Source organism: Cryptococcus neoformans (genome assembly GCF_000091045.1).
Source record: "Cryptococcus neoformans var. neoformans JEC21 chromosome 8 sequence".
Classification (NCBI taxonomy): domain Eukaryota; kingdom Fungi; phylum Basidiomycota; class Tremellomycetes; order Tremellales; family Cryptococcaceae; genus Cryptococcus; species Cryptococcus deneoformans.
This window is the reverse complement of record NC_006693.1, coordinates 128,819-145,713: the sequence shown is the minus strand read 5'-3', so window position 1 is coordinate 145,713 and position 16,895 is coordinate 128,819. Positions and strand designations below refer to the sequence as shown.

The 16,895-nt window shown below is 49.1% G+C and overlaps 4 protein-coding genes across 4 annotated transcripts; 2 read left to right on the top strand and 2 right to left on the bottom strand.

The window, feature by feature from the left end:
• Window positions 1-342: 342 nt before the first annotated feature.
• Window positions 343-3,931, bottom strand: CNH03380 (glycogenin glucosyltransferase, putative). Its single transcript, XM_572506.1, has 5 exons — window positions 3,770-3,931; window positions 3,463-3,719; window positions 3,011-3,389; window positions 2,783-2,949; window positions 343-2,719 (listed from the first exon to the last, which is right to left on the bottom strand). Exons 2-5 carry the CDS (start codon window positions 3,710-3,712, stop codon window positions 723-725), a joined length of 2,793 nt encoding a protein of 930 aa, XP_572506.1. The 5' UTR covers window positions 3,713-3,719; window positions 3,770-3,931; the 3' UTR covers window positions 343-722.
• Window positions 3,932-4,342: 411 nt separating this feature from the next.
• On the bottom strand, window positions 4,343-7,075 carry CNH03390 (alpha,alpha-trehalose-phosphate synthase (UDP-forming), putative). The gene is made up of 8 exons (XM_572507.2): window positions 6,710-7,075; window positions 6,558-6,641; window positions 6,403-6,505; window positions 5,760-6,336; window positions 5,149-5,695; window positions 4,964-5,072; window positions 4,757-4,897; window positions 4,343-4,666 (listed from the first exon to the last, which is right to left on the bottom strand). The coding sequence occupies exons 1-8, from the start codon at window positions 6,950-6,952 to the stop codon at window positions 4,467-4,469; spliced, it is 2,004 nt and encodes a 667-aa protein (XP_572507.1). The 5' UTR covers window positions 6,953-7,075; the 3' UTR covers window positions 4,343-4,466.
• Window positions 7,076-8,393: 1,318 nt separating this feature from the next.
• On the top strand, window positions 8,394-12,666 carry CNH03400 (hypothetical protein). Its single transcript, XM_024657734.1, has 9 exons — window positions 8,394-8,843; window positions 8,894-9,003; window positions 9,052-9,316; window positions 9,365-9,514; window positions 9,565-9,832; window positions 9,879-9,999; window positions 10,050-10,278; window positions 10,337-11,282; window positions 11,337-12,666. The coding sequence occupies exons 1-9, from the start codon at window positions 8,591-8,593 to the stop codon at window positions 12,532-12,534; spliced, it is 3,540 nt and encodes a 1,179-aa protein (XP_024513427.1). The 5' UTR covers window positions 8,394-8,590; the 3' UTR covers window positions 12,535-12,666.
• A 2,166-nt stretch (window positions 12,667-14,832) lies between these two features.
• On the top strand, window positions 14,833-16,875 carry CNH03410 (transcription cofactor, putative). The gene is made up of 4 exons (XM_572509.2): window positions 14,833-15,568; window positions 15,625-15,711; window positions 15,768-16,121; window positions 16,178-16,875. Exons 1-4 carry the CDS (start codon window positions 15,308-15,310, stop codon window positions 16,715-16,717), a joined length of 1,242 nt encoding a protein of 413 aa, XP_572509.1. The 5' UTR covers window positions 14,833-15,307; the 3' UTR covers window positions 16,718-16,875.
• The last annotated feature ends 20 nt before the right edge of the window (window positions 16,876-16,895 follow it).

Genomic DNA, 16,895 nt, shown 5'->3' with positions numbered 1-16,895 from the left:
GGGGGGGGGGGGGGGGGGGGTTGTATATTTCTGGTACTCGGACAAGACGTTTTGGAGCATTGTTTATTTTTTATTTTTTATTTTCATTTGAAGCCATTCTTCATCGCCATCTTGTCTAGGTTTGAACCGTCTTTTAATATATCTTACTCAAATGTTTGTTGATTAAAAGAAAAATTTGTAGTTTGTGACAGTTAATTTTGCTTTGCCTTGATTGCCATCTTTGTATCTCTCCTACATCTTTTAATTCATTATGCGATGGAATGATGATTGAAAGCTACCGACGAACACAGTGCGTTTTGCTATAACACACCGACCAAAATGCATATACACTCTTTCCAAACCGTTTGTTTATCCCAAATGTAGGTATATTTATGTTGATATAAGACATCCCCATTAAAAAAAGAAAAAAAGAAAACCCAAATCTAAACACATCGCAAAAGAGAAATAATTGGCAGAGATAAACAGATGGATAATTAAACCAGACAGATTGTATAAAAAAGATAAAATATAGCTACAACCTCAGGCTGTCTCGTTTTTTTTTGATATTTTTTTGTTTTTGCACAACTCCTCTAATGGATAGGTTTCCTCGATATATCGAGGTCAACACAAGATACAATCCAGTCCTGTCGGGACATTGTTATGACGCATACGGGGAACAGGAGGCTCCTAGATACGCTCCCTGCGCTCCGCACAACGTTTCAAGGAAAAAAGAGAAGATCTAATCATCCTCTCCCCAAGTTGCCTTGCATAAATCTCGCCAGGACCTCTTGACTATCCCGTCTCCTTACCTCCACATCCGTGTTCGGATCCCAAACCCTCCCTCGACCACCATAAATGGTCGAGAATGATCCGCTCGGCTTGTGCCTATGCTGTGCGTTCAGGTTGGAGTTGGCCCCCTGTCCTTGAGCCTGACTTTGGGCTTGTGCCTGTGCTTGGGCAATCCCTTGCGCATGGGAAGTAGCCCCCTTGAAATCAAACGAATAATCCGGAAGACGAGCGTTTAACTCGGGTTTCTGGCTCGGGCTTGCCGTACTCCCTTGTCGAGGCTGCTGGGAGTGGGGGTGTTGTTGTTGGTACTCGTAATAAGTCGATTGGTGTTGAGTCTGAGCTTCTCGCTGCCCTCCCCCTCCTGCTCTTCCATTCCCACTTCCACTGGGGAAAGGAATCTCCTTGCTGCTCTTCCGTCCATGGGCAGAAGCATGAGGCAGCCCCCACATTTTCAACCCTCCGCCAGCCATCTCTTCCCCAGCATGCGTCTGCGTCTGGACTGTCTCATCAACCGTCTTCACTCTATCCGTCTGTGCCCACCGATCTCTATATTTCCTATTGCCCTTATACGGCTTCGACGATTTTCCTTCCCCGCCTTTTCCACCTTCCTCTTCCGAGGCCGAAGTAGAGTTTTCATCATCCCCATCAGCGGAATCTTCAGGTTGCTCCAAACTTCCTCGTCTTTCTAGATCCCTCGCATTAGTAAGCCGCGGGGATTTACCGAAAGTGGAATATTGAGTACGGGGTGTACCCGGGACAGACTGAAGGGACTGGAGAGAGACGTTCCTCTCATGGCTTTGCGCCTGTGACTGCTTTTGCCCTTGACTATGACCTTGAATATGACCTTGCCCATGTCCGTGTCCACGGGTAGACAAACCTCTGACAGATCTTCCACCAGTCTTCCCGCTCATGATATCCACATACTTCCCTATCTGCGGAATATCATCCCACACATTCTTATACGATGCCATAGCTTCTACCATGGACACGTGTCTTGGTGGCGGGGAAGGACTTTTCGGTGCTTGTGCTTGTCCTGCCATTCCCATCCCCGTTGCGTGAGAGGGATGCTGGGATTGGTAAGAGTCGGTAGGAGTGGCGTACTGTATCGAGATGGACGGCGGTTGCAAAGGATGGATCAACTGCTGCACAAGAGGGGGTAGCGGTTCCTCTCCTTTCGGGAACACCCTCTCCGGTTTCGGTCTGGACCCATGTCCATACCCATGGCTGCCGGTTTTCTCTTCCCACGGGAAAACTGCACTTACTGCACGCTTATCCGGCGTGCTCGTCGCAAACCTCGCATACCAACTATCCCCCGTCACTTCCTTTGGCAATGTAGGATACTCTGGTTCTTTGTGTTCAGCCTGGGGTTGGTGAGACTCGGGGTGGGCGTAATAGGATGATTGTTGGGAAAGGGGAGCTTCCCATGCGTTGCGGTAGTATGTGTGGGGGACGGACATTTCCGGTGGAGCGCTTGCTGGTGGGGAGGAACGTTGGGCGTCCCAGACAAAAGGTTGGGCGGTCTGTTGCTCTGTCTGAGTCAGGACAGGAGCAGGCGCAGGGGCTGGGACCGCATCTGCGGGAGGCGGAGTAAGAGCTGAGGGGCTAACGGATGGCGCTACCGTACTTGCGGCAGCCAGTTGGGAGATGGCAGCTCTAGGTACGGGCTTAGGTTTGGGCATGATCAGATCTACTCGTCCTTCGAGCGGAAGGGAAGTGTACTGTCCCGGTTTGAAAGCATTCACGCCCCTTTCAGTGGCAGCTTTGAGCTCGGACAGTTCAAGTTTGTCTTCAGACAGGACAGTGGCAGCTGCTCTTGCTCGGTTCGCATGGGAATCCCAAGCAGCTATGGTTTGTGGGACAGCAAAACGCCTTGAGATGTCGGGGTCGAGAGCGGAAGCTGGGCGGACATGTTTGTCGTACACTGCAAACCACCGGTCTATAAGAGACAAGTCTAGATAGAAGAAGAAGACGTCAATGAGTTGGGCAATTCATTGGACAGGCAGGAATGACTTACAGTCGTAAGAGTTCTCTTTTCCTTTGACATTTGACACACCGGCCGGTCTTCCGGGTAGGCTCGTCCACGGTTTATTAGGTCCAATAAAATGGACATTGCTGATCTTGTGGCCGAAACGTTTATACGCTGGGGCCCAGGTATACGCCGCAGAGGGGGTAACATTGTATCTGTCGAGAATGGTGTCAGCAACAATCCTTGATTGACGGAAAACTGAAATCTGGAACGTACGTGAAGGACAGTCTGTTCCAGTCCCCGCCACCACCTTCTTCACTGAACCACTCATTCAACAACCCTTGGTCAGCACCATCAAAGCTCCCATTCCCTGCTTCTCTATATAGCCCATCTTCCCCTTCACCATCTTTCAACATCCCTTTAAGCCCATCCCAATCGCTCTCTCTAGGACGGATGACCATGAATCCAGAGTTGAAACAGTCTGGCCAGCCAGTATCAGGGCATGCAGAAAACACATGGGGGGCGGTCGAGGTGAACAGGTGCGAAATGGGTCGGAGGGGGAGGATGTCCGCATCGAGGTAGATAAGAGTAGAGAAGAACGGGGCGAGGCGGAAGAGATGAAGCTTTGTTAATGCAAAATTCAAATCCGGTCGGCCTGTTAGCCGCATCCGTTAGCATTATGGACAATCTTCCTTGGCAGGCCACAGACCGAACGGAGACGACCTTACCCATGAGCTCTAACCCGACTTGACCGGCTTTCCCACTGCCAATAGGTTCCACGCCAATCACCAAATCATACCCTGCCCTTCGTAGTTCGCCGATAGTAGCAGCATCGACCGTCTCTGGAGTCACGAGGGCTACAATCTGAAAGTCCCGCGGCGCTGGGTGAAGATCCTGGAGGGCATGGAGAAGCACGAGGGCTCCGGGGAGATACGAGGACGTCGTTAGAAGTGTGACGAAGGCGTTGGGAAGAGACATGTCTGGACTGATAGGTTGTGAGCTGTGTATGATGTGGTGACTCAAGTGGAGACTCACCTGTTATTTGTCTACGCCGCTGGAAAGAAGAAACAAACAACAACAAGACCGAGACCGAGTTCCGCTTGTTTGAGTTGAGGATGCGGAAGGCGTTTTCTTTGCAAGCGGTCTCAGTAGATGAGATACACTCTTTGCTTTTGGATTCGCCCGAGGGAAAGGCGCCGAGCAGGGGGATAAAAGTAAACAAGAGAGGAAAGGGTCGTGGCTGCTGGGGAAGAGAAGATGGGGCGGGGACGGAGTGTCAGTGACCCGTGCCTGAAATCCAGCCTCGGCCATTTAACCATGTCTCCAGTATCAGTGATAGACAACCGTGTGTACCCGAGCGGGGAAAGAACCATGCATCCTGTCGTCCGGAGACAGCTGCCCATCCGGCATGCATGCACTCGCCTGCGCACACCTTGCCGCATTCCTGGCCGCATCCTCTGGCCACTGAGGAATGAAGCGACAAGTGACGACAGCCGCCAGCCCCCGTGTCTCCGTCAGGTTTCAGGGCCTTCCCTTGACGCCTCCCGGCGGAGAAACCACCACTCTCCATGGGGTAAGGGGAACCATTGTTATATAACTTGATTCTTCCATGCATCGGCAGACACAAACAATGGAAGTGGTGCATGTAATATATTTCAACAAAAAGAGGCTTTTTTCCCAATCTCACTCTTCTCATTCCCTTCAGCCATATGCCAGTACTCATGAACGAAGCCTAAGTTTGGGTCCCCACCTGCGCCTGAGCCCAGTTAACAGCCGCTCCCGCTGCAGCACCCAGACCGGTCGCAATTCCACTCTGTGAAGACTTTCTCCTCTGCATACTGGCCTTACTGCTCGTCCTGCTCAAGCTTCCAGACTTTCTTCGTCCAGCAAGACCAGTGGGACCAGCGGGGCGTTGGCCGGAAAGACGGTTAACTACAGAGATAAAGGAAGGGGCTGTTAGCACTTTGTACAGGTCTATGCGGTTGAAATAAGATAAAAACAAAGAGAAAACACTGAACGCACGTTCATTGACGAATGAGACGCCCCAAGCTTCGGCTGTGTACTTGCTGACATAGTTGAACAGTTTTTGCCAGTTCGTCTTCCTCTGCTGTGGAGATAGCGTGAGAGCTTGGTTGATCGCATCGGCCGTAGATTGGACATCCCCTAAAAAGACGAAAAACAGATCAGCCTCAATGACAGTAGCATGAAGCAAGAGAAAAGCGGGCATACAAGGGTTGATAAGAAGACTGCCGTTGAAACTTTGGGCTGCGCCAGCAAACTCAGAGAGGATCATAGATCCATGTCTCTCAGCCTGTGATGAAATGTACTCGTATGCCACCTATTGCCGTCATCAGTGACCGATTCAAGCGCTTGCCGAAAAAGGGGCGAAATAAAGAACAGGAAAGGACACTTACCAAGTTCATACCATCCCTAGTTGAAGTCACCAAACAAGCATCCGCCAACGCATACATTGCCGTCAACTCTTCAAACGGCACACTCTTGTGCATATAATGAATCGGCACGCTTTCCACCGTCCCGAAGCGACCATTGATCCTACCGACGAGTTCATTCACGCAAGCTCGCAAATCCTGATACTCCTCCACATCTTGTCGGGATGGAATCGCCAGCTGGACCAACACAACTTTGCCGATCCACTCGGGGTGTTGGGTAAGGAAAGTCTCGAGTGCTTGGAGTTTTTGAGGGATACCCTTGATATAGTCCAAACGGTCAACACCGATGATGACCTTGACGCCATCAAACCTCGCTTCCAACGAACGGAGGCGTTTGACAATGGATTCTTTTTGAAGACCTTCGATGAACTGGTTAGGGTCGATACCAATGGGGTAGGTGCCGACTTGGCAATATCGCCCGTCAAATTCGATACCGTTCGGCTGAGTTTCGAGACCGAGGATACGGGTGCAGGACGAGAGGAAGTGTCGAGCATAGTCATATGTGTGGAATCTATACAAAAGGATGATCAGCTGAAAGGAAGAGGGAAAAAAAACGGGATTTAGCAGAAACCTACCCAATAAGATCACATTGAAGCACACCGAGCAAGATTTCCCTTCGCACAGGCAAGATCCTGTAAATCTCACTTGATGGGAAAGGAGTATGCAAAAAGAAACCAATCCTGATCCCTTCTTTACCCTTCTCCTTCGCCACCAACTCTTGCTTCTGGAAGGTACTCATTCCCCTCCCATAATGAGGCCTCTTGGGACTAGTCTTCACATCCATCTCTCCACCTTCCTCTTCTACATCATCCAACATCTCCACACCTTCATCCTCTGCCTGTGCGACCCCCGGACCCATCTTGAGCACCTCTTTCACAACGGTATCATCCACACCCTCCTTCACCCTTCCAAGTTCCTGCCGGACCATCTCACCCTGCGCAGATTCGCCGGTGATCATAGAACGGAGCAACATGGGGAGAAGCATGAGGTGGTAGTCTTGCACCCAGACCATGTCGCCAGCTTGGACCAAGGAAGAAACGACGTCGGCGAAACGCATGTTGGCTTCCCGGTAAGCAAGCCAGTGGGCAGAGTCAAAGTTCATCTCCCCGGGGTGGTAGTGGAACAATGGCCAGAGGATCGAGTTGGAGAAACCTATGGGGAAAGAGATAATGTCAGCATTGCGGGTTGGGGAGTGGTGATTAGTGGGATAAGACTTACCATTATAGTGACTGTCGGCAAGCTCATCAGAAAGATAAACGGGATAACAGTTGTATTCTTCAAGCAATCGGCGGTTGACAGTTTCACGGTCTTGCATGGGAATCTAGCATGACAAGTAAGCCGCTGCGCGCCAGTTCTGATTAAAGCCTACTCACATCTTTACCGGGCCATCCGATCCAGGTGAAGCTCATAGTCTTCTTGCATCCGCTCAAAGCCGAGACCAGTCCACCAGAAGACATCTACATGGGCGCCAAAGTGAGCTTCATTTCCAAAATATTGCGCACATCGTCTTGAACGATTGACAAACCTTGAAGTGATACTCCCCGTTGTCATCTTTACTAATCGTCACCGGCAATCGGTTGGACACGACAATCAACCTCTGGTCCTTGTTGGTTTCGAGCTTGGGACCGGACGACGACGTAGTAGGGGAAGGAGCATCACGGGTACGAGCATTGGCAGCGGTGTTGGCGGCCGTGGCAGCTGGGGAGAAAGTACCTGTAAACGAGGTGGAGGTGGGGGAATTAGGGACGTCGCTGGACATTGTCGTCATGATCGTTGTGATTTCAATTTGCTTCGTAGTGATATTCAGTGGTGTAGAAGATACGGCTTAGTTTGTTAGTTAGACAGACAGATATAAAGGAAGTGAAGAGGAAAGAAAGTAGCCAAATGAAAGAATGTAAGAAAGGAAGTCCAGCGAACTTCACACCAAGAGGGATTCACCGCCGCGAAAATCGTTGATCCGCCCCTGACGTCAGGCCTTCCCCACATTCTGCCCCCTGCCTATTTCTACCAGTGCATGCATTTGGTGACGTCTCGACCTGGCTAGCGTATCCCCTGTGCTCTACCTGAACCTTCAGTAGAGTACTCAAAAATGCAGCATGCAGAGAAGAAGAGAGCTTGGCCAGAACCAAGCTTCTCAAGAACCCTGCGCTGAAGAGAATTCCAGCAAAATCGTCACACCCCTTCTTCCGTCAATGTCCGTCATCCGGCCCGGCCTCTGAATCTTCAGTGTATGTATCTCCGACAGACGGCCGACCGAAATTCTTTCTTCTTCTTTTCGTCTCTTCAATCGAAAACATATGGTCCGTCCGTATGCATGCATATGATATATAGCAAAACCGACGAAGTGAAGTGTGGTGAGAGGGATGGTGGCGGATGCATAAAACGGAGTACGTACGTAGGCCTCGATCGCACTGGGAACCTACTAGGAGCTATGCTGCAAATGCTGGCTGCGGGAAACGACGGGAGAAGGTTTCTTACAGTACGTACTACTTGTTGGAGATCCGACGGCGAATGATCATGCGCATGCATGAAAAACATGAAATACTAGTAGGCTCGACACAAGCGGGAGACCGATCGATGTCCGTCGAGGGGCTTGTGTCGAGCCTAATGAAATACAGAAAAGCCAGGCACCTTCGAGGCACGAACAGGCCATTCGGGGGTCGTCGAACGTGGTCACTTGACGTCTCTGCTTCAATTCTTAATTACATGCTTCATCATATAAGTATATCAAGCGTACTGCCATGCAGTTAGCAGTATTACTGCACAGTGTACACGCATTTTATAGCATACAAACCTCTCGTTCAGTTCTAACATACTCAGCAGGCCGCTTGTTCTTCGTGAACAACCAAATTGTACCGTCATGCAACAACCTTGGCAGTAATCGACAAGAGCGAAGGGGGGGACATCCATCAGTTGCGCCGCACTTTGTTAAACGTTGGACTCAACGATTTGGGGAAATAACATTGAAGCTCAATCAAGGAGACAAGGGGACAGTGACCCAGTTGGAAGCATGTAGAAAGGCAGATATTACTATGTATACAGGAGACAGATTACTAGAACACATATTGGTAGCCTCTCGGTCGATAACGAATCATCGGCGAAGCATTAATTAGGAACAGAAACGGAGATGCGATGACCTCCACCCAGGCACGTCTGACTTGTAGATGTTTTTGGCCGCCGGTGGCTGAACATCAAATGCACGTAGCCACTTTCAGCAACTTCCATAAAGCTGCAGTGTATCTTGACATCGCGCTAAAATCAGCCCCTAAGCACACGCTGTGGATCACGGTTAACCGCCAAGAAGCGAACAACACAGCTTCTAGGTGATAAGCCAACCAGACCGAGACGGCTGCCGCCCAGTATTCGACATCCGCCACGCCTCAATCACACTATCCAATGCTGCCCAATGTCATTTCCCCCCTCAGTGAATCATCTTGTCCTACCACGCACCAAGCGGCGCAATTACAATACCCACAACAATCAAACGGAGTACTCGGAGGATAATCAGTTTCAAGATGACGTAGAAGAAGAACGCGATCAGGTGGACGATGCTGTTGGTGTTGGCGGTCCGACGGTAGAGTTTGGAAGACAGGGTGGAGTTAGCCTGCAAAGGAAGAGAGGCTCTTGGGGATGGATGTGGTCTGTAGAGGACAGGCAAGGTAAGTGACAAACGCCCATCACAATCACTTAAACGCTCACACAGGAGTAGATCTCAAATGGAGAACGGGCAAAGAAGCGATTCACTTTTTTCCTGCCACTCGAACGCCAGAAATTGAGTCTGATCCAGAAATTTCTCTAAGAGAAGTCATTAATTCATCAGTATGCCCATTTCGACGTACATGGGATGTGTTCTAACTTGGTCTTTAGGTACAGTACGCTGAAGATCTTTGCTTACCGTACGAGCGAGATGGCCTGAGAGATGTGATCACCGACATTCTCATGGAAGAACATGCAGCAGGCCCATCAGGAACATCAAAGCAACCCGCCGGACCTTTGCGCAAACTAGAGGAAGACGCATTCGATGAAACGCAAATATATCAGGGATCAATTGTTGCGGTCATTCAGAACAGTCGAGGCAAGAGTGCGAGGACATTTGTGGCATTCCCGACAGGAGAAGTTGGGCATCACCTGAGTATGTCATCCTATTAGGCAACCAGACATTGTGCTGACATATAGACAGATATAGCACCCTTTTTGGCGACATCCACAACAAGGGTAGATAAAAGGAGTAGATTTCGCTTTACACCGACAGTAAAGCCTATCGACAGGTTTCCCACTTCTATCCTGCAAATATGCTCATCGCCTATGATATCTCCCTTTAGAATAGATCGTTCGTATTCCCACTGACTGACTGAAGACGCCGTACTCATTTTGATCCAGACGACGCGACGGCCCTCCTGGTCAGAACCCGCACTACAACCCATCTCCTCAACCTTCACCCTTCCTTGACCCCATTCTCACCTTATATTACTTCAACTCGCATTGCCGAGCTCTCTTTTTCTGACACTGAGGATCGACGGCATGTGGATGTTGTTCTCGATCCGGCAACCTGGTCAAGGGCTCTGGTGGTTGATGAAGGTGGAGGCATATGGATGTGGTGGGAGGACAAAGAAATTAGAGGAGGAAGGCTGGAGAAGGTCATGAACCTGTAAGTTTCATCACTGCCGCGTGTGCTAGAGCTAACCGTCATTTAGGAGGAAAATTAGAGACAAAATAACGGACGATAAAGATCAGTTCTTCCGTATATCCTTTGGCACGCAGCCAGGGACTGCTCTCGTACTCTCCTCACGTGAAGCCACATTGATAGATATTGACGTATGTTTGACTCGTGTGTTCGCTTCTACCAATACTAACCCTAGAGGTAGAATCACGATCATCCGGCAACCTCTTTAATCACGCTTTCGGGCTTCAACCGCCGATTCACCTTTCTTGAAAAAACAGCTCTTGAGCGTGACTCCCGTTATACCACCATTTGCACCACGCATGAAGTGTTCTGGCTTGATGAGACGGGTAAAGGGGTACCAGCTCTGGGTTTTAGGCATGAATATGGGGTAACGGACATTGAAGCTATCATCTTCCCTGGGCAAGGCAAAGGTAAGTATTCTCTCACATGCTAGGTGCTATTTTGCTCGAGCCTGACAAAATGTTGTAGATCAAATGACGACCTTGCTCTATTCCCCATCGCACCCCTTCATCACAGCTTTGGCAACACCCAAATCTGACCCTGTTCGATTCCTCACCCCACCTTACGCCCTCGGTCTCCCCTTACATAGGGATATGACTCTTAAAGAGCTCAGCTACCTCTCACTCAACAGCAATCGGCACCCACCATCCCTGATAGCATTGGATCAGGAAGGAGGCTTATGGTGCATACCCCTCATATCCTCGCGTAACACCCGTTTCGGTGCAATTGATTCAGCCGAAGGGAGAGAGGGGCAAAAGCAAAAGCAAGAAATTATTCCGATAAGCGCACAGTGGGATGACGAGGTTAGCTCTCTAGCGGCAAAAAGGGAAGACAGGGAAGAACTCGGTGTTGGCGATGGATGGCTTGAAAAAGCCCAGGTGGCGTACAAGGAAATAGATTTACGATGGGTTTGGTTGGCTATCAACGAGCAGGACATCAAAATCTTTTCGCCCGAGCCGTCAGTGGCGTCCTTGAGTGACACCGAGGGGGAAGGAGAAGAAGAGGCAAGTGGGGAACTGATGACGAGGAATGATTGGGTCACTGATGATGAAAGAGAAAGCGGAGAACAAGACCTAGATAAGGAGGGAGGAAGAGAAAATGTGGGAAACGAGGAAGAAGGGGCTGCAGATAGTAGTCTCGAAGAACCTGGTCACGAAGGGAGATATAGGGAGGGGAGAGGCGCAATTGAGAGTGACGAAGCTACAGCAAATGCGGCCAACATTGCTGCGGAAGAAGTCGAGAAAGATGATGATGACGGGGATGAGAGTGACTGGGAAGATGAGGAGGGAGAAGGAGAGGAAGATCTCAAAAGAATGCAGTGCCAAGGCGAGAAAACTGAGAGCTGGTTCAGGCCAGAGGAGTTCGCACAGTATCTCAGAGAGTTAGAGGCACCCATGGATGGCCTGGTCACTGGGTAAGTCACCATGTTATATAGAAACCTATCACAACAATCTTACGATATGAGCAGAAGTGAACTTGCTTTAGACATGTGCTTTCCCTCGGCCTCCTCTTTAGACGAGGAGCAGGTCAGGAGATGGGACGACGTTGAAGAGGATGCTCCACTCCAAACCCTCACTATCCACCCTTACGCTATTCGCTCAACTCTTGAGGGCATGGACGAATTGGTCTTGTCCAAATTTGTGCCCATCATTCACACTCTGCATAGCGGATTCCCCAGCTTCACTGAATCTCGTCCTCTTCTCCCTCTTCCTTATCAAAGACCTTTTCAACTGTACCGGTTCTTCCTCGATTCTTTTCCGCCATCTTCACTACGGGACAATCTCTCTGCTGCTCAGTTAGCTCTCAACTTATATCTATCGACTTTAATCTTCTCCCCTTCGGATTACCTGCCTTTGGCTCCAGCAGCGCATGATCGATTGATTGATGCTGCGGCGGAAGAAGAGCAGCAAGGAGATGAGGTTGAACTTTTTGTACAGGCTACAAGCCAGTTATCGCTCAACGATCCTGCACCACCTCTTATCGAATTCAATGTTGTCAAACCCACGCTTGCACCTGTCCGACCCCTGTACAAGAGTCTGAACGCTGTGGAGAGCGGATCAGAGTGGGAAGATGTCGTTGAGGGTGATGAGAAAGGAAAGGAGGAAAAGAGGATGGAAAGACTGCAAACACATATAGCGAGGACGTTGATTGATGATTGGAAGCTGGGGCAGGACCTGACTTATTGGACGTGGACACCGATGGGATTGGAGGATACTCAATGGGACCCCGAGCGTGCTACAGACCCTACACGGGGCGACGCACCACAGCCCATGGACGGAGTATCCAGCATGCAAAAGGAAAGTGATAGACGCATCCGACCTCTTCCCGGCTCTCGTTCACACCCGTCATTATCTCTTTCCCAGCCGCGATCCCGAGTGCAGCCAGCTTCACCTCCACGTACATCTCGTTCTCACCCTTTCTCCCATCTCATCCCTCCTTCTCTCTCGACTTCGCACAGTATGCCATCCATTCCCTCGCTCGTCCAAGGTCCAAGATCATCACCCCCACCAACCATGTCGCAGATGGGAATTGTCACCTCCAGTCAGCCGGAAGGGGAGAACCAGAATCAGGAAATGGGTTGGGCAAGTACACAGGTGGAGCGAGGGAAGTTTGGAGGGAAACTGGAGAAGAAGAAGAAAAACAAGAAGCGTTTGGGTGGATTCTAATAAAGCATGCCCGATTCAACCGTTAAAATACAATATCATCTGCATATGCCGCTGTGCATGGTATCATTCTTATAGATTCTTTAGAAATAACATTTGCACACTTTATCACAACAGACTTAGCATGGATATTGGATGTTTATCAAATGCAGCAGCGTACATAATAGTCGCAGTTGCAAACTGTAAAACACAACGAAGACGGACGACAAAGTATCGTTCGTTGATGTAGTTTACTCTTTACCGGACAACGGAGCGCCGATCGCGAGATGACGATTTGGGCAGAAGGACAAACCTAGGGGCTGGAGAACTTTGGAATACTCTACATACAGTGGTATACTACTATATAATCCTCCTGGATCCTGGACGAGATTACTGAAAGAAAGCATGTAACGCATATATATAATAAATCGTCGGTGCATGTGATGCTGCCCCATCAAAGTCGCCGAGTTCATGGGTCAATTTTCCACTGAAGCAACGAAATGCTTGTGTCTTCCTTACTACGCATCAGTTCATCAAATCAGAAAGAGAATAAACAGGAACAACGGTACGAGTACTATATATAAAATAAGTACAGTTACAGCTTTACAGCTTTTTGACTACACGGTTTTTCACCGGACAGGCGGAGGAGCATGCTGGATGCTGGAAGATCTTTGCTCCGGAACGCAGAGCGTTCCTTCCGGACTCCCCGCCGGTCTGTCGAGCGATAAAAGACATTTTCCCCTCTCCACTTTCATCGGGCCCCCACTCCCATGGCCCTGAATCGTGAGCCAATCATCGTGGACGGATTTTCTTATCTCTTCTTGCACTGTATGTCGCGAGTTCGCGCTGTTCGCTGTCCGCCATTTGTTGTTGAACCTTCAAATGCATGTGCGAAGTCGTGAGATTTGTTTCGGCTTCGGGCGCAGGCAGGCGTAGGAGGCTGATAGCTGAAGTCTGACCTTTCCGCATTAGTGGGCCTGGTGGATCTGATGTCTAAATAATGTTCTATTGATATTGGATATGTAGCGAAATACATAGCTACGTACGGCCTGTATAATATGCATGTGTATCACCGATCAAGAGTTTACTATTGTGGGGTTTGAAAGCCTCGCCAATATTCTCTGATAAAACTCAACATCGCTCTAAACATAACTCTTATTTTTTAATGTGATCATAACGCATCTAATTTACAATTGTAGACGGTAGAATGAGAGACAAATAAATATGCATCAAGATAGTTGATCTACTACTTCCCGACGACTAATACTACTACGATACTAGCTGCTACTAATAATAATAAAATAGACCACCGGCGGCTATTGGTCCACTACTGGCCCGGTTCAAAAAAGCTTCTATCAAAGACCCGAGACGTATAAACGATGTGGAACGCCGTCTATAGCAGGCGATAGGTAATTTAGGTAAAGAGTTCGACCGAAAGAAAAGAAAAAAAAGAAAAGAGCTGTCTTCTGTGTAGGGTCCAGAAAAATATTATTCGGGAAGACATGACGGATTCCGGCGTGATGCTTTTGTGCATATTTTATTGTTCCGTCATTCGCCTCTGCTCCTGGTCCTTCCGTACAATCCGCAGCACTCATGCTTCGTTTGGACGAAGCCAGCCCCAAATTTGGCACTGAGATAGATAAGTTGGACACAATTCACTACTCTGCATTATTCTTTTTCTCTCGTTGGCCTCAGCGATCATCTGTTGCCGCCCGCCGGCGTGTCCAAATCTCCGCCACGGTTTCCTCGGGGAGTAGCAAAAAACTGTGTGTAGAATAATGATAAATAGTAGTTGCTCAGATCATCAACCATAAAAAATATGCATATCACCTTTCGTTTACCGTATCCCCTTTTGCATCCTCTCTTTTCCCCGCTTTTGAACGGCTGTTGTTGGCTGTTCGTCACTCATCGTAGCGAGGCGAAGCGAAGCGAGAGGTGACGAAGACAATGAGGGAAGATTTCGCGACTTCTCGGTTGGTTGTTTTTATACTGGAATTCTCTGCTCTCGTGTCCCACGGCTACTCATTTGCCACTTGCTTGTGGCCCGCTTTCCAATTGCAAAGAGAAAGACGAGGACGCTAACGAGGGCAAGCCATGCATGTAATTCACCGGCTCCATATGGTTCTTATGAAAGCGAAAAATGCGAGGAGGATAAGCGCCTGATAAGAAGCGAGGCCCCATACAGGCGGCACATTGCTAAGCGGTCCCCCACCCGGAAACCCTGACCCGGCAGTGACGGCAAAGGGCTTATACGTAATAAGCACGAGTTCGTAATAATGATCGTTTATTTCGTTCAAATCATTCGAATCCATCGGTTAAGTTATCGGTTTCCTCGGTCAAATTCACCCATCCTATCCTGCTTTCATTTCTCATTCTCATCTCTAGCTCAAGACATCCACAAAACAATACGTCCAGCAACCATCCATCCTGCCGAACGTGCTGTACCAAATCCCAAGTGCTCAGACGTCCAGTCATAGGCTCAGCAAGCAGCAGTAGTCGTCCCGCTCGCATCATTTCTTGCCTGCGGAAAAATACGGTAGAAACTAGCGAGTTCTCGTTATACCAAAGTAGCTCTTGCCTATCAACCCATAGTCAAGCGTCGACAACACTCTCGGTAGCGAGAACAGCCTACATAGCATAGCGCAAAAGCGTTTCTTTTTTGTTTCACACAGCAAAGGACTGATAAGAGAACTTCGTTTAACTACACTCGTATCTGCGGCCTTTTTTTCGGTTCAACCCTCTTCACTGCAAGAGCGTCCACATCTTTTGTCCTCAAACACAACTACAATCCTTCGAAATGTCGTCCCTTGCGCTCCCAACTATCCAACCAAGCCAGTCTCATACCCCTTCACCTTCTGCTCCCGCACCATCTGCGCCCCAACCGGCCACGTCTCAAAGAACACGCAAACGATCAACGCCGCCTCTGGAAGAAGATTCAGATGAGGAGGAAGAGGAAGATAAGCGTCGAGGCACAGGCCCAAGTAAAAAGAAGGCTAGTGGAGTTTGGGGATGGGAGGATATGGGTGACTACAAGTACATGGTTGAGATCAGGCAGATGGTAAGTGCTGGACCCCGCCTAATTCTACCGGGTAAGAAATGCTTATTGTTCACTAGATGTTTGTGTTTGGAGAAGTCCAGACTCCATTACCAGAGACTGTAAAGCTTGTTGAAGACATAGTCCGTGGACAAATCATTGAGATTGTACGCCCCAGTTCTTCCTTGACTATTTTCAGCCGTCTCGCTGACAAATACCTTAGGTGACTCGGGCCCGCCTCCTTACCCACCTACGCTCATCTCGTTTCTTGTCCGCGGAAGACCTCATTTTTCTCATCCGTGACGACCGCGGCAAAGTCAATCGTCTGCGAACTTACCTTTCCTGGAAGGATGTTCGCAAACGTGCCAAAGAAGAGGCTGAGCGAGCCGGAGAAGACATCGACCTCGATGTGGATGAAGACAAAGCTATGAAGGGCCGAAAGCAGATGGTGAAGCTACCTTGGGAGCTTCTAACTCCCTTCACAAGCTTTTTGAGAAGCATGCCAGGTAAAGAGGAAGAAGATGACGAAGACGATGATGAGTTGCAGGCTCATGAGGATTCTATGCAACGTCTACGAGTATGTTTCATCTCTCGCATATATTAGCAAACTTGCTTACACACATACTACGTTAGGAAGCGGACGAGATTACCAAGAAAATGACCAAGAACGAATACGCCCAATACAGCGAATGTCGTCAAGCATCATTTACCTACCGACGCGCCCGTCGATTTCGGGAATTCATCAACTTTTCTGCCTACCTCGATGTCCGACCAAACGATGATATCGTCGACATTCTTGGGTTCTTGGCTTTTGAGATGGTCAGGAGCTTGTGTGTGACAGCGTTGGATTTGAGGGAAAGACTGGAGAAGACAAAGACGACAGGTGGAGGAGAGGTGGGGTCGACAATCGGGTCGGCTGGCACAAGTGCGCAAAAACAAGATGGGAATAAACGTTCCTCCGCAGAACCGGGAGCGATCTCACAGAACAAGACGCCTTCTTCTTCAAACCCCCCATCATTGTTCGCCCCTCCACCTAGCGCGCGCCAGCCTTTGCAACCCTGTCACGTTCTCGAAGCATTTGCTCAGATTCAAAGAGCACAGGCGGCGAACCGGGTCGGAGGAATGGGAAATTTTAGGGGAGGAGTGGGTAAGAAGAGGATGGCCCTTGTTTAGGTGTACATTTTCGGTGTTTGCTTTCTGTGTCTTTCCGGTGAAACGGCGGTTAGATCCTAAGTTGTAAAGTATCTGATGTCTTCGAAGCATTCATAAATTTTCGCCTTTGCTCGTACAAATTTCGCTGTTGCACACTTTGACTGTGATGAATATATGTTCATAATTATCATTACCAAAT